The sequence below is a fragment of the Phymastichus coffea genome, unplaced genomic scaffold, assembly GCF_024137745.1.
Source record: "Phymastichus coffea isolate CEN01 unplaced genomic scaffold, Cenicafe_Pcof_1.1 PCOF00134, whole genome shotgun sequence".
NCBI classification, from domain to species: Eukaryota; Metazoa; Arthropoda; class Insecta; order Hymenoptera; family Eulophidae; genus Phymastichus; species Phymastichus coffea.
The window spans coordinates 1-27,990 of NW_026706945.1; the positions used below are offsets into that span (position 1 = coordinate 1).

The following is a 27,990-nucleotide window of genomic DNA, read 5'->3' on the forward strand; positions in this document are numbered from 1 at the left end:
TTCACGAGTGATATTCACAGAAATTTTCCAGCGACTTGTCTCCTACAACAAATCCGGCCGTCATCGCGTCTCTGTTTTTCTCTGTGAAGTCTTTGAAGGGCTTCCTGAATCGCTCTGATGTGTTTTTTTTATTTCTGCCGTGGCGAAGAGAGCAGCAATGCTACGACTGATTTTTCGATCTCCTCGTTAGTTGTGTGCCTTGCCCTTGTGCCATTATTCGTTTTCTTTCCCAACTTGGAGAGGAAATATTCTTTTATCGAAAAAGACTCATGAAATGAAACCGAGGGAGCTCATTGAATGTAATTGCGGGCAAGACACGACTTTGGCCGATGGATCGCGAACATATATTTCGTAATTAATAAGTCGCATTCTCCATGGCGAATGAAATCAAACACGCGTACATACTGAAAATTGCTCCATTTATTAAGACAATATCGTTTGTACACGTGCAGCATACTTTCACATTCCGTCATTCCGGTTAGCTAAAGTGGCAAGTATATATCCGCGATATTGTCTTATTTTCGCACATTGAATGCTATATTATTGAATCTCGTTAAAGAAAACAAAAAGATAGCAGTTGGTATGTGCATTTCGATAAGCGTTACAATAAAGCGTGAACGGCGGTATAAATACTAGTTATTTGTCAATCTAAACTGAAAAAAGATAAACGTGGTATCTCGAGGAGTGTAATTGCCCGTAAACATGCAAATGTACATTGACATCTTATTGACACCGCAGAAACCGCAGATCGCATCGGATTTCTCACTGACAGAGTCGCGCACACATTATGTTCTTTCGAAGCGCCTGCTTTTAGTTGAGAATTGCCAAATGAAATTAGAGTGGCCTGTCGAGCTGCTAAATTTCACGGTTAACCGGGCAATTTGCATACTCTCTGACGCCTCTCGGTATTTACCAAGCGAACGCTCTGCTGCTGACTTATGCGCTGTGTGCTAGAACATTGAGTGCTTCTACTTTTCATTCAATTGATTTATTTTATTTGAAGTCTATTAATTTTAGCGATTGAATTCAATTTATTAGTAGTTCATACAACTTTAAGCACGAAAATGAACGTTACGTTTGAATTAAGATAGCAGTTAATGAACGAGGCTAATTACAAATTAAATGATGTTTGATCAATTTACACGTTACAAATTTATTTAATGTTTTCATTGGTCGATTGGGTATTCTATATTCGAATCATAGTTAAATTTGCAATAAAAAAACATAGAAAAGAGATCATTGCCTTTATTTGTCAAACAACAAATTATTTAAACTCACAAGCACGAAAATCACCATCCTAATAAAAAATATGTCGCATACAGTCGCCACTCGCCGTGACGTCCGCGCCGTCGTCGTTTTTACGTGGAAAAGTCTGTCAATAGCATAAAACTCGGTGGCGGAACGAGCGGCCGTACAACTGCGTCGATGGGAAGGGCTTCGTCGCGGTGAAAATAAAATAAAAAAAGTTTTTTTCTCTCTTGCAATTGAGTTGCGTCCACTTTGGCAGGGCGCCGCGCGCGACCATAATCTCACTTCGCCAAATGGCAAATCGATGGCGGGCACACGGCGTCGATAAATAATGCAACGATAAAATTCGACGTTTCCACGCGAGAAGGGACGAGAAAGAGAACGTCTCTTCGAATTCGTCAAGTCAACGAAAAAGAAAGAGAATACATATTAGGGAGCGAGTCGAAGGGGCCTTTGGGTGCCGAGCTGTCTGTCGTTCGACACATCGGCAGTAAAAGACAAGGTAAAAAAAAACAGTACTATCGAAGATAATTGGTCATCGTTTCGCGCCTCACGAGTAAAAGCACAACAATTCGTTCTCATTACCCGAAAGAGAGATCACTTTCGTGTACAGCTCGAGCCGCTTGTTTTACTTAATTAATGGGTTCTCGCGTTGCGAGAATGCGCGCGCGAAAACGATAAAACAAATGCCGATGTAATGCCGCAGGAGAAAAGTACGATGCAGGCGAGTAACAAAAAGGGAAACGGGGGAAGAGTCAACCGAGGCGGCCCGTAATGTACACTCTGCCAAGCAAAACTAGAGCGGCGGCATGAAATAGTAAAAACGCTCCAGGACGAAGATGCAAAAGTGTGCCACTCCGGGGAGAAATAAAGCGAATAAACGTTCGCTTCTTTCCTTCTCTCCTCCTCCTCATCGACTTTTCCAATTATTCGTTTTTATCCCCGCTGCGGCGTTCGCTGCGAATTTACGTTATGCCGTAGCCTTCGATGATCTGCGCGCTACGAGAGTAGGAGCGTCGTTAACCCAAAGCTGTCGAAACGTTCGCTGAAAGAACAACAATGTATGCCACACTCTAGCGCCGGCGAGGCACACACATACAGCGGATTAGCATGTGAAATGGCAATCAGCAAAGCGCAAAAAAAAATGGCTTGCGAGCGCGCGCCTGCAGCCGCGCGCATAGGCCGGGAGTCGAAAAAAAGCTCATCGCGCAAAAGCTCGCGACTAGTAACAACGCACTCAGCCGCGCTTCGCCGTACGTGTGTGCGTGCGTGCTCTCTTAGGTAGAGCAGAGCAGGCAGCCGGTCGATCTGGCAATGGTTACCTGGGCAACCGCATCTCTGGCGTACAGTCCTTTTAGCGCCCCCCACTCCTGCTCGCGTAGCGCCTGCGCAGGCATCTCTCGTTGAAACAGCTACATCCATACGCTCCATACGCCGCTGCTGGAGGGGGGGGGGGCGAATATACTCGAGACCGCTGCTGCTTTGGCTGGGCGCCATCTAACCGGCCAGCAGTCGCGGGATGTAACCTGCCGAGGACTGATCGTCGCCTCCTCGCGTACCTTCCTCGGACGACTTTTCCTTCTATTATCACGCGCGAGAGTGTGAGTTCAGCCGACCTTTTCTTCTCTCTATACCAGCCCGGTATCCAAGTGTGTCGTTGTCATTCCAGCAGTGTAGTGTAGTTTGTCAATAAAAGAAAAGTGCTGCAAAAAGAAAAGAGTGCCAGATAAAATAATAAGAAAAAAAAGAAAGTGTTGTCGCCGTAAATAAAAAGTACCGCGTAGGAAAAAGTAGAAAGGAGAGGATGTCGATGTAGCGTGTCGCAGGGTTAGTATGTGCCTCCGTAATCGATCGATCGAAGGGCGGATCTCAGGTGGCTGCGCGCGCGACGGGGGCGCTGACGAGGGAGCAAGGTGGATGCTGGCTTGCTTTGCTTCTCGCTGCCTGCGCTGCGATTTGTCGCGTTTGCGTGCGGCGCGGTCTCGCGCGCGACCTCCGCCCCCTCCTCCCTCCCCCCGAACCGCTCCTGGCTGTCTGGAAATCGAGGCCGGGCCGTCGCGCCCCGCCGACGAGGAAATTGCGGCGATCGTGGTGCCCGAGAGCCACCCTCCCGCCCGCGTATTTCCCGACGACGATTTCTTTGCGCCCGTCGACCCCTAGGAAGGCGCGCGCGAGCTAGTATCCAGAGGCGCATGCGCTTGCTTTTCTCTCGGGGAGAAAATTTTCCCTACTGACAAATTGATCGTATCTCTCGGCATATATGCTTGCCTTTCGCGCGCGCGCGCGTATTTACTGGTTTTCCGATCGTAAACATACACAGCCGCGTGCCTTTTTTCGTTCACGGGTTAAAGTGTGGTATACACGATTTGCCGAATCACAGTGACTTCTAATATCCGTCGTACTGAAATATTTTCTTTGCGTAAAATTGACAACCCTTACAGTCTGTGCCCCCTTGAGAGTGCAGTAGAAGCAGCCCTTCGTTATCTTCCGCACCCTCGGTCGACTCTACCCCGTCATCTTTTGCGACTAACGCTGCAACGCATAAATATGTATAATGCAGTGCGAAGCTCATCACGTGACCGTTTCTCTTTCAATGAGTCAGTATGCAATTTTGATGTCAAAGATGAGGTCATGTTTTTTTTTTGGAATATTCAATGTTGCCGCTATTCTTTTCTTCACATTTGCGAGCGAATAATTTATCGGTCGTATAGCTTTGACGCGGATGTTATTTACGGCAGGTTCGTTTAATTACAGAAGAAAATAAAAAGGATACTCTTTGCGCGTGTACGTCTTTCTTGCTGACTAGATACATTTGTAGGCGCCGATGAAAATTGCAATATCGATCGCTGGAATATATAGGTCAGTGCAACTGTTTTCGGGCGCTCGGCAAATCCAGGGTATTCTTTATTTCCGGCAGCGCGCCGTCAATGACAAAATTTGCCTCGAAATTCCTTCTTTCCGCTCCCCGGGCGGGAAGCACCTTTCAAACGTTACACGTGTCAGTTAACTCTCCCTCGGATTCATCCCCCTATTTCGCTTATATAACCTTGCCTCTTGTCTTGTGCGCAGGGGAGGCGAAGGAACGTATACACGGAAGACTGCTGCGGAATTCGTTATAACGCGGAAGATCGAAGGAGAAGGGGGTGAACGAACTGCTCCGCACGTATACGTACGTGCGCGCAGGGGCGATGCGGACGCGCAAGCGCCACTTGTCTCGCTAGCTGAGCTTTGACCTTGTTTGCTTCTCAATATGCGTCGCGCGCGGGACGCTTCTTTTTCCTTCTCAAGTGGTCTGTCGTCGTCGGCCGTCGTAGTTGCCGCGGTGCCGCGCGCGCGGTTCGATCGATTTCACCGACGAGAAGAGGGAGAAGAGTTCGTTGGCTGATTAGGTGCCAGGGGTCGCGCTGAGTTTTTGCGATTTTGCTTTTCAAGTCGTCGAGCGCCCGACGGCGCGACGTGATTTTTTCTCTTTTTCCGCGCGGAGGCGTCGTTTTGCTCGTCCTCCAGCTTCAAAACTGATATTAGAACACGGGCACGGTAATTGAAAATGCGCCGTCGGCGGGCTGTCAAAGTGTACTCGCTGCGAGCTGGAAGCCAGCGAGGCTAGTATAAAAGTAGCTGTATAATAATGAGCTCTACGGGGAAAATGCACAGCTACGTTATTTTATCTTTAAACGCGAAATTGGTGTAACGAGGTGCGATGGCTGTTTGCGTTTGCGCGCGTGTGCTTTCGTTGCTTGATGATGCACTTTGCTTGCCTGCGCACTGCTCGGTTATATACATACGTAATGATTAATTTGCTTTTGAACGCGCGCGCGCGTGATTAATTACCGCGCCTGCTATACTTTATTGCCTGTATATGAACATTCTCTCTCCTCGACTTTCGGTCTTTTTCTCCTTTTCGTCGACACAGACTCCAAGCGGACGCCGTCGTATCCTTTGCCGCGGCGGCTGCACAGTTTTTACGAGAGCCGAGCGCTCGGGCACTGCATAAATATCGAAGAACTTTATTAAAAGCGAAGCCCATCGGATAAACCGCCTAGACGCGACAGAACAAACGGCGTGTATGCGGAGGAGAGAACCGAGCGCGCGCGATTTCCGCTCTCTTTGCGTTTCGCACGGCGCGCCAGGCAAAAGGCACACCGTCGCCGAAAGATATGCGCAGCAGCGATGTATACGCAACGGATCCTCCAGCATCCTCGCTTCCATTTCTTCGTGTATGCCTACATTTTCTCCTTCTCGCGGGTGTTTCGATTGAAACGCGCCAGTTTAAAAGCGTTTCGCGGTTCGCAAAATGGGGAGGCAAGTGAGAAGTGTGTAAGCGCAGTAGCAATGTAACGGGTTTGATTGCCGCTATGGCGAACGCGCGAGGATGCCGTCGCACGATCCACACGCGCAAATATCATTTCTCTATCATTTGGATTCGGGAATCGTAGTTCTTGCGGAAGCTCGTCTGACTTTTCAGTTTTTTTTTTATTTCACTGCAGTTCGATTCGACGTATCGCGGATTTCATGAAATATTTTTCACTTCGGAAACGAGGACCTAACTTGCATAAACAATTGTCTGAATCCCATGGAACATACCTTTATCCGCGCGCGATAAAGGTCGAAGATAAAGGTCGAATCGCGTTTGCGGTTTTGATGCCTTGCGGTTTGTGATATATACGCACATACACACACACACACACCAAGCGTCTTTACCGGCGTCACACGCGCGAAAGAGTATCAAGGCTCACGACGATTCAATTGCCGTGTGTTTGCCGCGTTCATTTGGCAGATGAAATTGTACGATGATTTCTAGAAATCTAATAAAACTATTTTTTGCGACTTGGTGGTTTTCGAATTGTTTTGAAAGATCGGTTAGCTGCAAGTTTTCCTTCCTTCTCTTTCTCTCATTGCTGGAGAAATTTCTCTCATTCTTTCAAGATTCTCCAAATTCTTGAAAAAACTACAGACTCGAGGAATCTGCCCACAAAAGGCGGAATTCGTAAATCGTTTGGCCTTAAATTTTTGTTGCTTAGAAGTAGTGTATTCAATACGCATTGACAAAGCTGATCAAGCAATACGTTGATGATACGTATCCGCGTACCTTAATCACTAAAACTCAAACAGCCAGCAGTGTTTGCTCAGACCTAACGGACGCGACAGAAAAAGTTATGATAATCATGACTATGGCACCCAATGCAAACTTTCGTCGATATATAATTGTGGTGCTGTCTTGTTTCCATTTTTTTGTTGTCGAAATGATGATTCATCGCCTCACGCGACTTCTCAACCGTCTGCGCGAGTAGCATTCCCTACCACCTGCTGGGTTATTAGACCACACACAATACACAACGTATACGCGAGGAGAGATCCCCTCATTAGTGGTTACCTTTTGCCCGGTCGAATTGATTGTAAACAATGCTTGCACGTTGAGCACACGCACACGCGCGCGTTGTCGATTATACGCAAGGCGAAATGAGAACTTACAATCAAGCGTTTCTCGAGCAGATACCGAAGAACGTTTCGCTAGAAAAAAAAACAGTGTTTTGCTAATTGAGTTGAATGCGACGTAATGTTGGCCAGCATCGTCGCAAGTGAAAGTGCAACGAAGGAACAACGAGGAGACGCGTGTATATGCCTCGAGGTATATGAAGAAGGCGAACTATCGATTGGGTGTCTCGCGTGTCTGCGAATCAGAATTTTGGTTACGTGTGTGACTTCCAAGCTGCTGATTATGTTAATTTTCTTTCACTTTACTTCCAACGAAATTTCAATATTATGCGTCTATCCGCGCGAAATCCAATTCTCGGAATCGAGATGTAATTTGGGAGCTTCATCAATTTCCATCGAATTAATAAATAAAGAAAACGAACACGCCTCTCGAGGATGAGAAAGGCGAGCGATGCAAATCGCGCAAGATTCGCGATAATGCGAGCATAATTGTGGGATTAATTTACGATGCCAGCGCGAAATTAAAACGAGTTCGCGCCCGCAAGTGAGAGGACCACCCGATCGTATCGCCGTAACTTTAATAACAAGCCAAAATGCCTCCCCTGAGGATACATTTTTTTTTATCCACGTTTTTTCTGATGCTAATAAAAATTCCGTCGACCGAAATATTCTGTTATGCGAAGCTTGAGACTTCCAACAAAGTCGACGAATTGCGCGCGCAGATTTTCCGACGAAATTTCGTAAAGCTGACGCTTTCGCAAAGTTCCCGCCAACTTGTGACACCCTTTCGCTCGTTGATAAAACCATCGATAAAAAAAGTGAGGTATAATTCAAGGTCACATCGTTAATTAGGCGCGCGCAAGGTAAAGGATGATTTTCGTTAGGCGTTTGGCGAAGCGGAAGGTCATCAGCGGCGAGCATCATTTTTCATGAAATGCCCTGTAGAAAGGCGAATCACTGCAGCGCCCATGGTACCGCAACGGCCCGACAGAAGAATGAATGGATCTCTTTCATGCGTATAATTGTTGTTGTTGTTGTTGTTGTTGTTGTTGTTGTTGTTGTTGTTATTGTTATTGTTATTGTTATTGTTGTTGCTCCCCTCATACAAAATCAGATCGCGATCGAGAAAATACCCGGCGTCGTCCACATAAACAAACAGGTCGTTTGATTTTACCCTGACTGTCAGCGCGATTTTCGCTAAGCACACGGCAATCGATTAGTCACTGTCACGCCAAAAAAAAGAAGCGTGTGCGCGCGCGTGTGTAGGAGCGCAACCGAGGTCGTTGCCACGCACACGAAAATTGCGGACATTAGGCCCCTCGAAAGCCTCTCGCGACGCTCTTTCATGATCGCTGTGTATAATCTTCTTTTCAGCCGGGGACGAGGCCGAAATTGTGCGCGCGTAACGAGGTATTCGGCCTCTCTGCCCTCGCGAGCACACCTCCACGGACATTGAAATAAAGCGAGCGCCCGAACGTCTATGTTGCAGATGTGATATGTCGCGTTGAGGATATATCTCGATAGGTCCGCCCGCGATAATGGAGGCGGTACCTAGTAAGCAGCAGCAGGTGTCAGGTGGGCCTGCGGCTGCGACACCGCAGACTCAGGACGACGCCGACGAGGAGCAAGGTCCGTTGGACGACGGCATCTTGTTGGCGCGCATCCACGTGCCCGAGCTCTGCGTCAGCAAGTGTCTGCAATTCCCCAAGGATCAACTCGTCTGGGACGTGAAACAGCAGTGTCTCGCTTCTCTACCCAAGGTAGGACTCAGACTTTCTTTATCACGGCTCGAGCAGCGCATAAAGATTACGTGAGAGCGTGCGTGTTTTGCGCGAGCAAAGAACACGCGAGCCTGCGACGTCTCTCCCTTTCCCTTCGTTATCGGGCAAGTTCGCGGGTCGATTCGCGCTCCGCCAACCCGAAGCACAAAGTTCCTGCTTTAAGAGTTTGAGCTCTTGCCTGCTATCGGCAAGGTCGCGGCGCCTTTGGTTGCCGTTTCCGCGGTAAAAGTCGCGAGCGTGGATTTTGTTTTTCGTTTGCAAAGCGCGGTAGTTATCTAATCGCACACGCCGGAGATATTGTCGAAGAATCGAGCCTCTCTACGCATAGGCATTCCGCGCGGCGCAGCCTATACCGTCGTAAAGTTTCGCCGTGCAGCTCATTTCTCCCCCCCCCCCCCCCCCTCCCTCCCCCTCGCCTTTTTTCTTTTTTAATTCCTGGTTACCTTCGCAGGGTCGCGTCCTTGACTGAGTCGACGTGCTCCTTGATGTTTATGCCCTCAGATATAACGCGCACTACGATGCCGATAAAAGGGCTTTTTTCTTGAGTGCACCTTCTTAGCGAGCAGCCTCCACTCAGTCCTCCTCTTTCTATTCTTATTCTGGTTATTGGCTTTTACGTACAGTCATTGGCGATATCGTTTGTGTAATTCTTCGAGATTCACCGTGTATCGTGAGCTTGCCGCAATGTGAGTCTCGTCGAAGTGTCAAAATTTTCTTGTCCGTATTGAAAAAAACAAAATTGACGTTGTCCACGACGAAGATCCAGAGAACTCGACGTGAGATAAGCTCGGTCTTCGACGCGAGACAAACTTGTAGAAATCACACGTAGTTATCGTGTAAAAGTGTGTACGCGCGTGTGTGTGAGTATTGTGGTATTTAAAAAAAATTGAGTAAAAACAAAAGAAAATGTAGTCGATGTAAGCTTTTACTGCTTTCAAGAAAAAAAAAAAAAAAAAGAAGGGGGAATTTTTTCAGGTATATTTTTATTCACGCGTGTTTCGTCTGTTTCTTTTTTATGTCCAACATGCATTGCCTTCTACCACGGATTACATAGGAGGTACAGGCACCGATAATAAAACTTACACACTTCAATGTTCGATGTGATAATGTGTCTAAGTGCTTGGCCATTTGTTCGCTTCGAGAAAGCAATATTTTTCTACGTCGTTTATCGCAATCGCTTACAAAAATTGGCTCTCGAAGCAAGCAAATATATTTTGTTTTGTACATATATATTGGATAAAGTTATGGCACTCACTGGAAAATTGCTTTTGTACTCGCAATTTTCAATTATTTTGCACAATTGAGAAAAAGCACTGAGAGATAAAATGCCGACAACGAAGAAAAAAGTGTCACCTGTGAAAGCATAAATTGGTAGATCCGTATGAAATTGCACCATTTTGAGAGCTTCCCCTCACTCTGCGCACACGTGGGCGAGATCGCTGCCAGACAAAAATAATTAGCGCTCCAGCCTATGCGTATCCACTAATAACACTGATTAGCCGTGGCTGCCGACGGTCAAGGCATGTCAATTAGCCGTTAAAAGCCGACCGTGCGGGTGCGCTGATCAATGCCGAAAAAGTTGTCGCGTTGACGAATGACGCACGTGGCTTTTGTCGTCGTGCGGTTAACGCGCACCCAAGGCTGCCATAAATAAATGCATATAGCAGAGCTCGAATTTTCGCAACTTTCTAAATTCGCCGTTCCGCGCGAGAAGGAACACGCTCGATTGAACTTGCAGAATGCCGTTAATGTCGCGTTTATACGCCGTACCTCGCGGGAGGGAGAGTTTTTTGCGGCTCTGTCAACGAACCTCGTTTATACACGAATATGTACACTTAACTCGCGCGGTCGCCGCCGCTGCTGCTCGCTTATCTGATTATGTAATTGCGAATTCCGCTGGGACTCGCACTTTTATTTTTTTTGTCACTCGCGGCGGATAACGGGCTTTGGTTTATGGAGGCGATGCGGGAGATCTAAGGGAGATTTCGACGAGCGCGAGTGTCTGACGACGATCAACGAGCAGCGGTTCTATTGATAATACCATGTTAATTTGAAGAAAATACTTCGCATCGAAAAGTTATTTTAACGATTGTTCAAGCCAAGCCTATCTTTACCGAACAATTTTTACGGTCGGCGTCGTATCAGTCGGATGCAATTGCGCTTGATAATAACGGGACACACCTCTCCACAGAGAGATTCTATAGAAACGGAAAAACCGCAGAGTCCGTTACGCATGTATCGCCGACGTAATATTCTCTGCATCGGGATGGATATCAGTGAAAGTACGCGCAGGTTCATCTCGATTTCACGGTCGTTTCCTTCTTTTTTTTTTTTCTTTCAACTACTACCACGTGTAGTTCTAGCGGCAAGTAAAAATAAGTTGCACCTCGATTAAAAATCTTTTTTTTGTCCGGTCTCGACCGGAGATTGACGTGATGAGGCTAATTTTTGATCGATTCAACGTGTGAGTTATGAATAGAATTTTTTTCGTTGTGTTTTTTTTTCTTTCGTTAGCAGGGACTTAAAAGTGTAAGGCTTGACAAGGCATTACGAGCTGTCGCTACCGCGAATTTGATGGTTATTTTCGATGATTATGCTTTTATTGGCCAGTGAAATGTTGCTTTGCGACGATGCCGGCGACCCTCGTAAATGGGCATAACAATCGTGGAGCACTGACGTCTGCTGTACGCGTTTGAAAAGTCCGTTTGAAGGCACGCAACGCGATCGATAAAAATGAAAGATCATTCGACCGCCATGCGAAATCCCTTTCCATTTGTCAGTCAAAGCCCCCACGGAGGAGAAAAAAAGAAAAAAGAAAGGAAAAGCAAAAGCCGATCTGTAATACATCCGAGGCAAGCATCCGCAACAGCGAGGGCTATCCGCGAACGCGCGCGCGCATGTGAATTTCGTAATCATCATCGGGGGCGCCGAAGGAATATACCTCTCTCGGACAGAGAGTAATGCGCGTTAAAAAGAAGACGAAGAAGATAGTTTTCGCCTCGTAGCGTTGGGGGAGTGCGAGATAAGGCGATTAATAAATAACCAGAGCTTCGGCAAATTCTTTTTGGATGTTCCTTTTTTAACGTGGAGAGCTGGCTATCAACGTATATGCCCGAGCGACTTTATTACAAGAAAAGGCAATTTGTAAAGTGTCCGGCGACTCGCCCACAATCAGCCTCCTGCGAGGAGGAGAAAAGTGCGAACGTATACGTATAAATAGAACGTATCGACATCACACACATACAAAGCGATTATTTATGGCTTAGCAAGGCCACGGGATTGATCATATACGAGCTTTCTCTTCCTAGAGACTACTCGATGCTTCTCTCGACTTTGACGAATTTTAATTACTCGACTGGTCAGCAGTGAGATATTGGCATGATTATCGATCTCCATGAACTTCTTCAAAAAAGTGTTCTTTCATTTTGTTTTTTTCTTTTCATTCGTGTAACTTTTTTCACCGTCAAAACACTTTTACGGTCTCGGGGTTATTGGACTTTGCGTATTACATTACGAGAGAGAATTGTAATAGCTTTGTGTAACGGTGTAAAAAAAGAGCTTTTCTCTCGAACTGCAATGACGTGCATAGTGGCGTTCATTAAAAAATCATCAACCAAATTTCGGATAAGTACTTTCGCACTTTTCTTAGAATGCACATGTAACGATAAGCCCTCTCGTTTATTTATTAAAAAAAAAACAAAATTGCAAATCTCCATTTCGTGTCTCTCTTTTCTGTTTATGTTCGCGTGGGTTAAAAAATCCCGCAGGTGGCCACTTGGTTCAGGGTACGTTGACACTTTCACTAATAGCATGTGAATTCTTTTCCCCGAGCATGAGTAAAACCTATAAATGCTTTTTGTGTATGAATCTTGTACCCGCTTCGGATATAGAGGTGGCCACGAAATGTGTCACGCGGTTTTTACAAATTAAAGTCCCAAAGAATCAAATACTATTAGAGTTTTTTTCTGGATGTTACATCAAGCAGATACAGCATCGCGCATTATATTGCATTGTTGCCGTTTCACAAGGCTACTCTAATGAACATTAAATTCGACATGGTACATCCCTCGGCTGTATGCATATGTACGTGAAATTTCTCTGCGTAATTACATTTCTAATTTTTGATAGTAAGTTTTTCCATTCGTTATCTAGTTTATTGTGAAATTTAATTTTCGATTTACGACCCAATTACGAAAAGAATGTTTTCTGCATGCCAATATGCTTCTTTATTATGATTTTTCATGCTTTCCATGTTTGATATGTATTTATATGGCTTTTCGCTGGCTTCTTAATTGGATTAATGTGTAGATTGCATGCATATGTTGAAATCGATATCGATGTAAGATACTTGTATACATCTTACCAACAGACTTTCAGCGATCAAGCTAAACCTCCTGTAACAATAAAGAGACATCCCCTCTGCCAGCGATTATCATCAAACGTGATAATATTCCTTCAAAGTCGCGACCTTTGACAATAAAACAAAATCACCGCAATTATCTCAAGGCAACGAAGGGTTTGAAGCTCGTTGCGTAAGCGTTTAATGAGCCAAGGTGATTCAGCGCGAGACGTGAGAATTTTTTTTTTTTTTCGAACATGAAAAACAAAACTCGCGAGTTTTTTATTTTTTCATGCGCGTGCGCGAGAGAGAGAGATGACTTTCGTTTTTCGCGTGTGCGCTGCGTATGATGCGTGAAGAATCTATACACGCAGAATGCGCCTCGAGGCTCACGATCGCGCACGAGTTTCTTCCGCCTCTCTCGCGTACAGACGATTTTTTTTTTCTTCTCCGCGTCGAGTATGTATACGATACGCCTCGGCGCTTTCGCGGATGACTTCATTCAGTGTGTGGCAGAGCGTGTTTTTGCAGCGTTCTACATGATTTTGCATGTAAGCGCGCGATGACGATGAATTATTTATCGCTACGCGGAAAGTTATCGTCTGCTAGCGGGGAAAAGACGATTGTAGGGAAGCGATCATTGGTTTTTGATGGTAATTTATGGATTTTTGAACAAGAGCGTGGTTGAATTTACAATAGTGTATCTAGATATTTTTTTTCTCTTCGCGTGTTTCTTTCCATAAACAGCTAGACAATTTTCCGAATCAAAAGGTTCGACCTCTATAATCCACGCTCGAGCGTGAATGAAAAGCCTCGTCAATAGCAAGGTATACGGCGCACACTCTTCGAAATCTGAGTAAGCTGAATTCCATACACGCGGATACATCCACGAAATATCCCGTTGGCTAGCTCCTGCTCTAAGATGAGCGAAGTTGTGTGCCCTGCAGGTAATATCTGTAGACGCGAAGGCGCGTTAGAGAGACGCCACGAGCAGCTCATTCGTCATATAGGTGATGCCTGCACTCACTCGTGCATGTGTGGAATCAAGACGTCCAGATCGCGATTTCAAACTCAATATTATGTAAGCTTTCATTATCCCAGCCGCGTCGGAAAAACTTTTTGATATAACTTTTACATACATATCCAATTAGACGATTCCTCGCGGGAAAATCAAATGCGTCCGTCGCCGCATGCCATGTCCAATTAGTATACACGCGCTCTGCCTGAAAGGGACTTATGGTAATTTATCGAATTCGAAGAAAAAGAGAGAGAGAGAGAGAGAGAGAGAGAGAGAGAGAGAGAGAGAGAGAGAGAGAGAGAGAGAGAGAGAGAGAGAGAGAGAGAGAGAGAGAGAGAGAGAGAGAGAGAGAGAGAGAGATGGTGTGTATTACGTTGTCAAAGAAATTTCTTGAGTGAATTGTTTTTTTTCTTTTTATCAAAGCTTGACAGCTCTAACGAGATAAAGCGAGATGCGTGTAAGATGATACTCGCGAGCATGCATGTAATCAATTACAACTGAGAGAAAAAGTTGTGTTTTTTCAGGAAATGGACGTCCGGTCGTAAAAAAAAAAACGACAACGCGCGTTTTCGCTTCTAATTTACGAGCTTGCAACGGTGGACTTTTGTCTCGGAGCGATCGCGGAAAATCTTTACAGCGTCTTCCCCGTGTCGCACTCGTGCCGAGCTATGTGAGAAAACGACTCGGCGCAATTAGTTAACCAGACGAAAACAATACTCAATTTCATTTTACAGCTGCGCGCGTTTCAAAATTAATTCACCGCTTAAGTCGCGAGCTTTCACCCGGGCAGGAAATGAGTCGAGCAAGCGTGGCGGACCAAAAATTAAAACAAACAGACTCGATACAGCGAGAGGATGCAGCCGCCGCAAAAAACTAGAACGTGTTCATTTCCACTTTGCGCGAGAGGAGAATATAACTTTCATGCGCGTCCGGATATATAATATATACAAGATAAAACAGATGTGCAACGCCTCCGCGCTACGCGCAACTCGAGAGGCATATGTCTCGCCAGGCAATAACAGGTCGTTTATGCTAATGAGGCCACTACCGCGAGAGAGAGAAAGAGAGAGCTTGTAATGATCGTGTGTGTGTGTGTGCGTGTGTGTAGAGAGCGCAATGATGCAATGCAGCGATGCTTTAACGCTAAAAGTTTGGCCTATTTTTTCGATAAAAAGTGACAGGCGTCGTTCCTGTTTTGTCACAATGGCGTATAGGTACGAATAATTTGTTATCCGTGAGATCGAAGATTAGAATCGACAACCGAACATTTACGGTTATTTTCAAAGATAAGTCAATCAAATTGCAAGCTGGTATTTTTGTAATTGGTAAAAGTTACGGTAATTACGAAAAGGAAATTGTGTGCAACATCGAAAACTAGTGGAATATCTTTCAGAAAATATGTTTTGCTTGTTAAGAAATTCCTTAAGACTGATGGATTAAATTGATTCCTTTACGTGTCCAACTAATCAATATGACAATCCGGCGTGTGTAGCACTCATTCGTCAAAAATTCGAATTAATACAATTCTTCTCCACATTGCCGCTCAAACCCTCATAATTGATCATAGAGTCGAAGCCGAACGACACGGCAGGATCCTTCCAGCAATTTGTTCGTAAATGCTCTCCATCAGATCTTCGACGCATGTGAAAGTTGCGCGAGCGGCTCTAGTGCTTTGATAATTCGTGACATATACATACCTATAGAACGTATAATTGGATAAATAAAAGTCAACATGGAATTTCGTTACGTCTTGTGTGTGTGCTTTATCTTTTGATTTCCGGCGTATTTTTTTTCCTTTTGAAAGTACACTGCCTTGGCTATGATTCATGACTGGTAGTCGATGTATCAATTAATTGCGGGTGGTCTTTTTCTATGAGAGCACCTGTGCGCGACATGGACGCTTAGCCGATCGATTTTCATGATACGATGGGAAAAACAGTTTTTCTTCTAAATTGTTTTTAGAAAGCTGCTTTGACAGTCTCGTGCAATAAACAAAAATTACCAAACTTATAGTTGGAGTGAAAGGCGTAATTAGACCCATCAGTCAAAACTTTCATCGCAAAAAAAAATTATGCCCTAATCTGCACAAAATTTGAATTCCAAACTTTCGTCGAAAGTAGCTAATAGCTGCAAAAAATCATGGGAAATTCATAAAACAAGATTATCCGCAGTATTAGCATAGAACGATTACTTCGAAGCGAGCTTTGGCGAATTGCCGCCTCGTTAAGTCGACATCGACGACCGAAAAAGAAAAAAAGAAAGTGAACGGTACCCACTGAGAGCCTCGTTATTTTAATGAGACAACAAGAGCAGCGACAAGAGTCAATCGACCGAAAACAAAGGTCAGGATATCTATACAGTGTCTTTGTCTTTCGGTACTTCGTACTATCTAGTAACTTCCTTTTCGTTCTATCAAGATCGAATGTCAAATGCGAGAGCATACGTAACGAATGAGTTTGATTATCTGATAGCGATCGCTCGCTACCAAAAAAAGAACAGAAAAACAAAAAAATAAAACGGAATTCGTCAAAACAAATCTTGGCGCAATTGGCTGAGAAGCGTCGAGTTGCGTAATACAAATCCTAACAGTAAATGCAGTAATTACGCAGAAAGAAGAGAGAGAATGTGAAATCAGATTGGCGAGAGCGTGCGAGAAAGGGAAGTGAAGCGGGATGATGGAGGGAAAAGAGTGCGTGCGGAAAGTATGAAGAGAGAGGAGCGAGAGAGAGAGAGAGAGAGAGAGAGAGAGAGAGAGAGAGAAAGGAAAGGAAAGGAAGATGAGAAGGAGGAAGAAGAAGAATAAGAAGCAGCTGAGCGACCAGCGAGTGATCCTATCGGAAGTGAAGGATTATCCGCACAATGGTGGATCACAATCATCGCTCTCGTGCGCCCACACGCGATTCTCAGGGACTTCTCCAACAAAGTAAACCGGAGGAAAAATTCATTTCGAAAAAGCGAAGCGCCGCTCCGCACGCCGAAAAATTGCTCGCCAAAGGACCGCGCGCGATACCTTGGCATCTGATTTTAATCCGCGCGCGCTTCACGGCTGTGGCGGATCGTTGCACTCGCGCACGCGCTATTACCTCGCTCTTCGAAGGGAAGGCGCGCACGGTACAATGACCGCCGATGAAAACCTGCTCGCTCCGGAACTGGAGCTCTCCTCCTCCTATCTCTCCAGCAAAAGAGAGACTCTCAACGATTGAAATGTACCAACCACGAGGAGGTCTTGGCTCTGGGTGGGATTGCGTTGTTCTCCCCGTCCGTGCGCGCGTGTCCTTCCTTTTTGGAGGTGCTACTCGAGGGACGAAATCTGCGCGAAGCAACAAAAATTTCGCTGGGATTGAAAAAATATTGACAGCCGAGATCAATTGTGATGTAGATGTTTGCCGACGAGCGTCTGTCAAGACTTTAAAAAAGTACGCTTTGATATTTATTCAGCTTTACGTGTACGACGATGACTTTCTCTGCGAGGGAGAAAAAAAGACTTTGGTTAATCACTTCATTTCAAACACTCTTTCTTTTTCTCCTCTCGTCAAATTAACGCGCTGATCCGATATTGATTCCCCAAACTAAACGTGCGCTAAACTTGCGAAATCCAGCCTTCCACGTATAAAGTAAGTGAACGAGAGAGAGAGAGCGAGCGAAACAAAACGCGAATACAGCGAATTTTTTTTTGCGCGCCGTGGTGAGCCAACTCGCGTTGTTGCTAGTCGTGCATACATACTCGCGTTTCGTATCTTTCGATTAATTACCGAGCAAAACAGAGCTGTTTGTTGCTGCGAAAGATGAATTGGTGTTTTCTTTCCCCTATTTAAAACAAAATTATCATGCAATTCCCAGTTGGCTGTTTTCACAGCTGACGAAACAAAAATACCAAACTAATACGTCCAGCGACGACAGCGCGCATGATAAACGAGAGCGTTCTCGAGTTGAAAAGGAAAAAAATTCTGCCGCGTTCGCTTTGAAAGTCGCGGAGGTTAACGCCTGGCTAATGGCACTCGCGCGCCGACATATAAAAGCAATAGCGTTCGGTTTTGAAACAATTTCGCGGGCACGTATAAGCTTCTCGCGCGGATGGCGTAAAGAGGACGGCGAAGCACGCGTTGCGCGACAGCCTGCCGCGCTTTTTTCCTCTCCTTTTTTTTTTCTCAAGCGCGCGCTATTAGAAGAGATACGTGTATACACCGCAGGCTAGTTGGCGCGTGTAATTGGTGACCGGTTGAACGTGCCGCCGCAGAAAAATATTCAAAACAAAGTTGCTCGAGGATGTGTGTTTTCATATCGCCGCAGCTCAATTATCCTCTTCCTCGATGGCGGCGAATATTAACTCTGCTTTTCCGGCTCAATTGATTTATAAACTCGCGGCTTTATTTCAGCTATATGGCTTGTTTATCGGCATATATCGACTTTACATACGATAATATTCTTAGTTAACACGACGCTGCGGTAATTTTGTAGTAAACGTTTTTTTACACAAATCCTCCTGAAAATTTGTTTCCTCGTTAATTGTCGAAAAATTATAAATCGCTGCTATTATATTATGGATTTAGTTATGATATCATTTTAAAATCACAGCCGTTGACGTACTCAATTTAAACCTGAAACATAAGTGAAAACAAGACAAATTAATTAAGCCTTCAGCACTCGAGCGTATAAATTTATATTTTACAAGTACCGCTATACTCATCTTAACTCATCAAAGACAGAAAGAGTGTATCGCAAAAAATGAACGAGCGCACGCCCGTAATAAAACTCAGGGTTTTTGAATTAAAAAAATATTGAAGCTCTCGAGTCGCCTGTTAAACTCACTGCAATCTCATATTCATGAATACGGCCTCGTCTCGAGAATATTCCCTGCGCGCCCCCGTGAGTCTCGAGTGGAAAATCAATGTCGATGTCTGATGGAAAAATGAGCCTCTCTCTCTCTTCTACGACGCATCTCAAACTTTGATTCCATTTACGAATGATGATTGCATGTTCTACTTACGCCACGCTCTCGCGCGAAAAAGGGCAATGACGGCACGCACGAAAATTAGGCAGACGTAAGGTGATGTAGCGCAACCTTTTACAGTCGGGGCGTAAATCTGTCGACGCGCTGCTGCTCAGAATAACGCATTTCTCCCAACCGTTCTCTATAGCTGTTTTGAAACTTTGTTTTTAGCGCAAATGCTACTCGAGTTGATGATTTATCGGCGAATTATGCTGCATTTGCTAATTTTCACTTTCTACCTACTAAGTAATGCATTAAATGAATATACGCGCGCGCACAGACTTCCGATTTCGACTGAACAATTTTTCACTGTTGAACGATAAAACTTTTTCCGATAATAAAGTGTATCGGCTCAATTACAATGAGATTTATAATGCCAATTCCGCTGCGCGTTGAAATTTTCCAATCAAGTTCAAAATGCTCCCTTATGGAGAAAATCTTCATTGACAATACGCATCAATGACCCGTCCTGTTTGCCGAAGCAAGAAGGTGCTTACAATCCAGCCATAAAACCTGCCCCATCGTGTGCCAAGACGTAAACTCGTCTCCATGCAAATGTCAGAGAGAGAAAGAGAGAGCGAGAGACAGAGCCCTTAGAGGCAATTACGCACGGCGAAACAGACGGGACGTTAAAGTGCAATGTATTTTTCCACGAGTGAGAAACTGACCGGGGATTATTTCGAGGCCCTTACAATAAGATAAGTGTACGCGCGTTACTTGAACCTTCCTCTTTTCGATGCACTGCGAGGCTATTCGGTGGTTGTTTACGTCGCTGTTGATCCTAGAATGTTTGTTGTTGGAGTGATCAGCCTTAAGTTTCTAATAAAACGATTAAACTATTTAACGAGATATTAATTAGCGATTCCGTAAAATCGTGCTTTAGCATGTTATCATTCATAAAACTAGTCCTAAAACACTTTCTCCATTACCGCGTCCAAGTTTACTGTCGAGCGCCACAGCTAATATCGCTGCGAGCGGGGCGAACTTCGGAATAACAAGTTTTGGCTAAACTATCTCTCCGCCTGCGAGCATCCGTTCATTAGTTTCATATATATATATATATATATATATATATATATACACACACACCACGAGCCGAGGAGCAAAAAAAACTTTTCACGGACATTATTAGTACGAATCCACCTGCAGACCAGCAGCAGCTTCCGGGGACGTCGAACTCGCGCCATTATTTCGCGCGCGACACAATGCGCGGGAGAGAATCGAAGAATCGTATAATTGGCAGCGCCGCGCTCTAATCTGCACGCTCGATCTACATGTATGGGATTTTCCCGTTTTCTATATATAAGTATTCGGTCCCGATCGTTATTTCGCTCGAACCGCGACGATGGATGATCGACGTTTCTCTACGCGCTTGTTTCCACCTCTGCTGTGCATATTTTTTCAAAGCTTTCCGTGGCGCTTGTCCACAAGTATTTGTCCACAAAATTCAATGGTGCGTCGTCTTATCAATTGAGGTTTCGTCGAACTTTGAGGCTTCGCCATCGAGCGACACCTCCGCAACAGCTCGGCTATGTATAACTGGACCGGCAATAAGGAAACGCACGTGCGCGCGCTTGGCGGGAAAAACGGGACGCGCGCGCTCGACTCGCGGGGACGATGGTGCCTCGCGGCGAGAAAAAGCCGAGTTTCCTTATATTTGCATCGCGTCGCGCGCGCGAAATGCTTCCACGATGCGCTGGACAATTAACGGCGCGTCTTTCGGCTGGATTCGCAGTCGTCGGATAGGCGATCGATAAACTGTCATTTCCATTATCCACAATTCCGCAGCTTTTCTTGCCGTCCGCGCACATCTTTCGATTTTCCGTCGGCAAGCGCCACGCCGACTGGACTTTCGGGCTAATTTCCAGTTCGATTATCGACTGCGGCAACTGCTCTCAGTTAACGACGCTGTTAACGGGCTGATTAAAGCCAGCGCGCAACGCCTCTTTCGTTTACGAGCGCGCAGTGTTTCGACGAGTTGCCTTTGCTCTCTCGCGCTCTATCATCCATTATTGAACATCTGAATTTTGAAGTGAAATGTAAACGTTGATTTTAAGTTGGACAGCAGTAGGATTACACAAGTACATCCTTTTGATCGAACTCTGTATGTTTTATCTTCGTCTTCGAATCTGCATTTCTCAACCTCCACAAGTCTCTTGTGCACGTCGCTTTGCTGAGAATGGAGCCATTCACAACTACAACTTTTGAAGGTCGGATTTCCGTGTGCAAATCTCCTCCTATACGTAATATCCTTCACCGCTAATCGATACATAACAAATGGAAGCTCTTCGGCTGGAAATAATTATTTGCCTCCGAGACACTGGATATTCTTCGCGTCTAGCAAACGTTACTAAAAAGATCAGAAATTTTGAAGATGAGAACACGGTGCGTCCAAAAAAAATAAGACAATGTGGATGAACGCGCTGCAATCGTGCCTCGCTGTCGTCGTTGAACAATGGAAGCATCGTCGTTCGAAAGCAAATGCGCGCGGCAAATACCCGAAGACAGCAGTATGCCGGGGAGAGGTGGCAGTTAGCGTAATGACGAAGGGCACTCGGGCGACAACGGCACGGCCACGCGAAATTCCGCTGCGCACTGGGTACCAGCAGCCGCGGACGACGAAAGCTCTCTCGCCGATGACGCGCCGAGTCGCCTTTGTGGAACGCGCGTCGGAACGCGATCAATCGAAAACGAAGCATAACAGAGAGATACTTATGACGAGCGGGTGCCTCGAGAAAAGTATGCAGAGGAAAAAGGGAAGGAGAAGAAGCACCGCGACGACTTGATTAATTCTCAATGTAGCTTCGTACGGCCTGTCGGACAACAAAGCCTCATCGGAATAGTTATATGCAAGCGGAGAGGAGCGAGCCGTTTGTGCGCGCGCGACGGCTGCATCCGCAATTTATTAAGGGCCCCGCGGGCGCCGCCGCCAAGGAATTAATATCGCTTTCGATTAGAGCTGCGCCGCCGACTCTGCCTCCGCGAGACCTATTCAATTTTCAAGCGCGCTCGCCTCAAACGACTTCTCTTTTGTCGAGGGCGCGCGATGATCCGACTATTAAGTAGTCTTTTAGCATTATTCACCTTGATGGCGTGGCATTTGTTTCTCTTGTATCGTTGTCACTTGGATTAATGCGCGCGGCAGGGCAGCGAACAATGCGCGAGAGGCGCGTTTTCGAGGCTGTGAACGCAGAGCCGCGGCCCTCGATTGCCCAGCGAACGAAAGCAGGCCGAGCGCTGCCGCGGCGTCGCCGAACCTTGAACTTGCTCTCGAGAAGGAGACGCACCGGCGCGGGCACGTCCCCGTGGGAACAGAGCGAAAGCTGCGGGCGCGCGCTCACCGACGCTAAAGAGCACGTGGCCTGCATTACTCATGCAAATCACACCGTTGGAGCTCGAGGAGGAGGCCGCTACATCCGCGTCAAGGGCGAAACGCGAGGGGGCGGCGGGCAGCTGCGTAATCCTGGCGTTGCGCGCACGCGATCGGGGCGCTTCCTTGAAAGGGAACGTCGCCGGCAGGGCCGCGAGCGCGCATTTTTCTTCGCGCCGCAATCCCGCCACGGCGACCGCCACTCGAAGCGCGTAGTCGCGTTCCTCGGCGCCCGCTGGCAAGTGAGTCGTCGTCGTCGTCCTCGTCCTCGTCCTCGTCCTCGTCCTCGTCCTCGTCCTCGTCCTCGTCGTCGATCGGCGATTCTCGCGAGCAGGCGCGAGCACCCGACAATTTCAGTGGCACGAGCGAGCGAGAGGGAAATGGCAACGCCTTCGCGCGCCCCGCGGAGAGAAATATTTGCGCTGCGGCGCGTCGATTCCGCGCGGCCACTCGCGCGTTTCAGTAAAAGAGCATATTCGCGCTTGGTGCCCGAGGCCGTAGCGTAGCGTGCGCACTCGAAGGCAAATTCAAGGAATTCCCGTGGGATATGATGCAGTTTCCCTATCCTTTGATGTGCGTTGCTGCTGTCAACGGACGAGAGAACGCGGGCCTTGGAATAATCTTTTCGCCGCTATTTTCTCACTCTTCAAAGACGGACACGGGGGCGCTTCTCTTTTTCGTGTATATTTTCGTCGCGAGCGTAGGAGATGAAGCTAGTGGTACGCACGGCGAAGTACTAAGACAGAGAAAAGAGACCGTATTGATTAATTTGATTGGATGCCATTGCGATGTAACCAGGCAGGTCAGCGTACCGTCAATCACGGTACAAAGAAGGGCATCCACCCTGCCTTCGCTTCTGGCTTCTCTCTATCCGCGATAATGACCTTATTACGGTGTGTATGTATGCGTGCGTGCGAGAGCGCAAATACACGCACGCGGAAATACGGCAGCATCGAAGAGAGAGAGAGAGGGAGGGGGGGGGGGGGGGGGGAGAAATATCATTATCCGCTGGCGGCGGCAGGTCTACATTACGCAAGCAACAACGATCTACCTCGATGAGCGTGATTCTCTACTACGTGATACAGATGTAATCGATGCGCGATCTCTTTCTCGTATTTGCTCTTCTTTCGCTTCTGGCCTGTACGTGCAGTTGGAGATCCCAGGAATGCGATCATACCGTGATTTTCGTGCGCGAATTAAAACTTCTTGTGCTTTTCTTTTTTCTCATTCCGCTGGCATTTTCTAAAATGTTTTTCCTTTAGGTCATTATATTTTTCACGAAATTTCACAATTGAACGTTGCCCAAGGATGAAAACTGTTTCCGTGACGTTTGCATCCTGACGAAATTAGGTTTTTGCGGTTCGAACGAATAAAATCAAGATATTCTTTTTTTGTTTTTTCATTTTACGTAAAACATTTTCGATTCATTATTCTTGACACTTCGAATAAATGGGTCAGAGCTAGTGACGATGAGGACACATTTTTTGGCACTCAAGTATGGACTGAACAAAGCAATGGATCATTCTGCAAGTTAAGCGCTACAGTGCGTAACTGCTCGAATAACTTTTATCGCAAGTGATAGCATTTGAAGATTAGCTTCGTTTGCTAGCTTGGCAATAAAGAAACAGTGAAACTCAAGCGACGCGTCTACCCAAGGCAACGAAGCAAAGGAAAGTAAGAAGAATCCCGTGGTGCGCATCCCTTACAAGCTCACGCCCGCATCTTGGGAACTGCAAGCAAGCCGAGTTCGTGCGCGCATAGCAGCGAAAATGTAAATGCCGTGGGGGAGCGGAGAAGTTGCGAATTTGCCTAACGCGCGTGGCCTCGGGGACAGTGGTGAGCTCGCTGCACGTCGGGCGTTACGCTCGAGGATCGCGCAGCTCCGGCGCTCGTTCTCGAATCGAATTGCCGACTGCGCTGAGATGTCCGGTCCGAGTCCTGTTTTTCGGCGCTCGACGCCAGGCACGACAATAGAGCAGGCGCACCAAGGGAACACAATAGAGCGGGCCGCGTATACGGCAAGCGTGACTTACGCAGATTGGCTCTCGTTTTCCCGCGCAATTTACGGCATCTTTACACTCTCTCCTCACTCGCGAGCGAGCGTGAAAAGTGTAAATCTTTCCCTTCATAACGGTAAAGAATCTCATTCTCGCTCGCGCATACTTTTAATTAACGTCAGGTTAGTATACGAAGCAGCTGTCATAAATATCAATCGAACTCGTAAAAGTCACGAGGGATTCCTCTTGCCGCTTCTGGCACGTTGATGAGAGCAGCGCGCGCAAACTTATCGAATCGCCGATCATCTCTCTCTCTCTCTCTCTCTCTCTCTCTCTCTCTCTCTCTCTCTCTCTCTCTCTCTCTCTCTCTCTCTCTCTCTCTCTCTCTCTCTCTCTCTCTTACTTTTTTTTTTATTTTATTTTATTTTTTTGCTGTGGTCGGTAATAGCCCAATAGATTGTGCGATAAGTCGCCTTTTCTACTCCCTGCATTCCGGCCATTCCGTTCGTGATTCCATCGACGCGAAAAACGGCGAAAATACTTACAACGGCCTTTTACGACTTTTATATACCGAGAGATATCGCGGCCTCGTTGATAACCCGAGGACTCGCAACTCTTGAACGAGAGGCAAGCAAATTCATATCGCCAAGACAATTTCCTATTAATCTGGCCTGGCCAAGTTCACTTTGAATTGCCCACTTTGGCTGCTATGCAATTATGCGAGCATTTGATAAGTCCTTGTCAAAACGTTGTTCAAAGCGGAGAAACGCTTTGGAAAAGACGAGTTTTTCAATGAAAAGTCGCACCGAGGGTAAGAAACAATCGTTGCACACTGAAAGCCCTATTATTCTAGCGAGGCCTATTTAGTTCACCGGTAATAGAGCCTTTCAGCAAAATTAGGTGAGACTTTAACCGCGGCGAGGGAAACTTGCTCTCCGAGCGAAGCGAGCAGGAGTTGAGGCGGGCAGGCGCATTCTAAACATAGAGCGGAATTGATCGATCGGTACGCGCGGGGAAAAAGCCAGCTGTTGTTGGATGTAAGGTGTCGTCGTCGTCGTCGTCTGCCGGCCGTATTGACTTACTCGCAATTTTCTGGCTCACTTGCAGCAGCATCGGCTCGCTACTTATATGAATTCTCTCTTGGCGGATATATTCGCTTGATGTCTTTATTCCGCGTACATTTCTCGCTTGCGAATGCGCGCGCGTGTAGTTCAGTCTATTGTGTTTCCGAACAATGAAATTACGCTCCTGCAACTGAGAGATGTTAATGTGAAGCCCTATGCTGTACTCGACTCGGTTAACGTAGCTTCTCATAGGATGTAAACTACTGTGCGCTCGTTCGCTCATTTGCCCCGTGGACTGAGCTGCTATTTGATTCTCTCCGCTTTACACGTCGGCGTATATTAATGAGCTGTCAGTCCGAGATGTTTCGCCGTTGACGAAAGGATATTTGTAAAAGGAATTTTAAGAATCGGCTAAAAGCTCAAGAAAAGACGACGGATAAAGAGGTAGACAAAATAAACTATCCCGCGCGGTTGAAGCTCCCCCATACGATGTAAATCGAAGGCTTTACCATGCGTAAAACACGATCAGCATAAAGACAAAACACAATCGTAAAGTGCAATCACCGTTGCAGTATGAGCTTCGACTTCACAGCGACTCCGCTCTTTTAGCATTGGAATCTCAAACTTCAATAGCAGGCTGCGACAAAAGGAAAAGAAAGCGTAATTCGACAAGCGACGTCTGGTATCTCTGAAGTTGCCATCGTAAATTAGAGATTCTGCATCTCCTTTCTTTTTACCTTTCAGTCCTTAAACCTTAAAGTATATTTTGAGATGGTCGTTAACACGCGAATCGACGCGCAGCTCTCTCTCTCTCTCTCTCCCTCCCTCTCTCTCTCTTGTCGGCAACTACTTTATTGGATTGCTCTTTAATTTGAAAATGTTGCACTACTAATTTTCAACTTTATGCTTTCCTGTCCAGGACGAAAGAGGAACAAAACCGTTTCTTTTTGTAGCGTCCTTCGCGAAACCACCTCCCGCTCTTCACTCGCTTATTTATTGAGTTGAAGTTCAGCCAGACGTATGCTTTTTTGCTATGTTACGATGCAATGGTAATGATGCGAATCGAAGCGCACGATTAAAAACTAAATATATATACTTACACTCTCGAAAAAAAGTTCTCCATTAGAAACGATATTTTACGTTTTTGTATGATCCAACTACATTTAAAGACTTAACTCCTCGTTAACGTTACCTAATTAGAATTGTTGACAAGTACAACACGGTCGATCGGCCACACACGCATAGGATTCGCTGGTGATCAACGTGTCGTAAGTAATGCGTTCGCTCGACACTCGAGAAGCGCACACCGCGCGTGCGTAAATTAAGAAGCGAGAGAAGCCCTTTTAAACGCATCTGTGAAGCGACGAAACTAAAAGTTTATTATTCGCCTTTGACGCTATTAAAATATGATAATTAAATGAGTATTGGCCGAGGCAATTACCAATACAAAGTACGCGCGCTTCGATGATGAAGAGCACAGCAGTCGGGTATGTTAATGCACCTTCGCTCGCTGCTTGCGCGCGCATACACACACACACACAGATACACACACACTTAGTAATTTAATTTTCATCTTGCGCCTTCTCGCCTCAATGATTTATCGCTGAAAACCCCAAGTCTGGTTTTTTGTTTCTCTCTTATCTTTAAATTGAAAGTGAAATCACGATGGAATAAGATAACATCGACTTGTATCGTTTACAATTCCATTCCGACAGACAACAGCGGCAGCAACATTTGTCTGTCGATAAAAAAAAGGAAAATGCTTCGCATGGAAGCCTGGTAAAAATTAAGGCAACATGTGTTTCGAAGCAATGCACGTAAACAAAAATAAAATAAAACAAGCGAAGAGCGAAACGCTACAAATTCCTTTTTCTTTCGTGCGCGCTCACGCGATCTTGTGATCTTTTGTAAAGAGCAGTCGCGCGGTGCGTATATATATATTTTTTTTCTTTCGTTGCCACTGCTGTGTTCCCTCGAAAAAACGTGACTTTGCCATTCGTAAGACAACATCGCTTTATATACGTTTTACTTCGTAATGCGACTCTGCTGTCGTTCCTTTAAGTGAGCATTTGATAGTTTTTAAAAATAGTAAATGGCAGCATGATACTTCGGTACAGAGAAGAAAAAGCAAGAGTAAATCTTTCGTGAAACTTCATCCGCATAATCCTTCATGGAAAACACGTAAAGAAGAAAGGTCTCTCGAGCTGTTGGCTTTGAGCAGCGATGATAACTTCATTATGCGGCTTGGACGCGGTTAAGTAAACTTCATGTGCGCTTCAGCGTGGAACTGACAAAAACCTATACGGCCTCTCGTGTGGCATATGCTAATGCAAAACCCCACTAGAATATAGAACGAGTTGAGAGATTATACGCTGGTTAATACGTTGATACGTGAGCTGAGCAATTTTTTTTATTTTGTCATTCTAGATAGGCCTAAAAAAGTAATAAAAAAACGTAAAAGAAGAATTATAGACACAATTGTAATATTATATTATAAATTCGCAGTTTCTAAAGAGTTAGTGTTACGACAAAATCACTGACGGTTTTTTTATCTTTATACCCACTGCGTGTAAACTAGTAGTTTATGTGAATAATATTATTCAGCATATTAAGACTTATTTTAGAATAGTCAGTATATATGATAGGACGTGTAGTTCAAGCAGATTCAAAATTGTTTGTTATCGGTGAAGATGTTTTCTCCTTAAGATATTCAATCAAAAATAATAAATGACGTAAATAAATCGAAA

At 45.7% G+C, this 27,990-nt stretch overlaps 1 protein-coding gene across 11 annotated transcripts in view; it reads left to right on the forward strand.

Moving 5' to 3' along the window:
* The first annotated feature begins 2,761 nt into the window (after nucleotides 1-2,761).
* LOC131671762 (SH3 and multiple ankyrin repeat domains protein 2) overlaps nucleotides 2,762-27,990 on the forward strand; it is a 55,709-nt gene continuing 30,480 nt past the window's right edge. For 6 of the 11 annotated variants that reach the window (XM_058948441.1, XM_058948446.1, XM_058948448.1 and 3 more), the window contains exons 1-3: nucleotides 2,768-3,075; nucleotides 8,174-8,445; nucleotides 12,231-12,250. In XM_058948441.1, the coding sequence (XP_058804424.1) occupies nucleotides 8,223-8,445; nucleotides 12,231-12,250 (243 nt within the window). In that variant the 5' untranslated portion in view covers nucleotides 2,768-3,075; nucleotides 8,174-8,222. Of the gene's footprint in view, nucleotides 3,076-8,173; nucleotides 8,446-9,519; nucleotides 9,523-12,230; nucleotides 12,251-27,990 lie in introns of all 11 variants that reach the window. The other 5 variants (XM_058948443.1, XM_058948450.1, XM_058948447.1 and 2 more) reach the window with 4 other exon arrangements.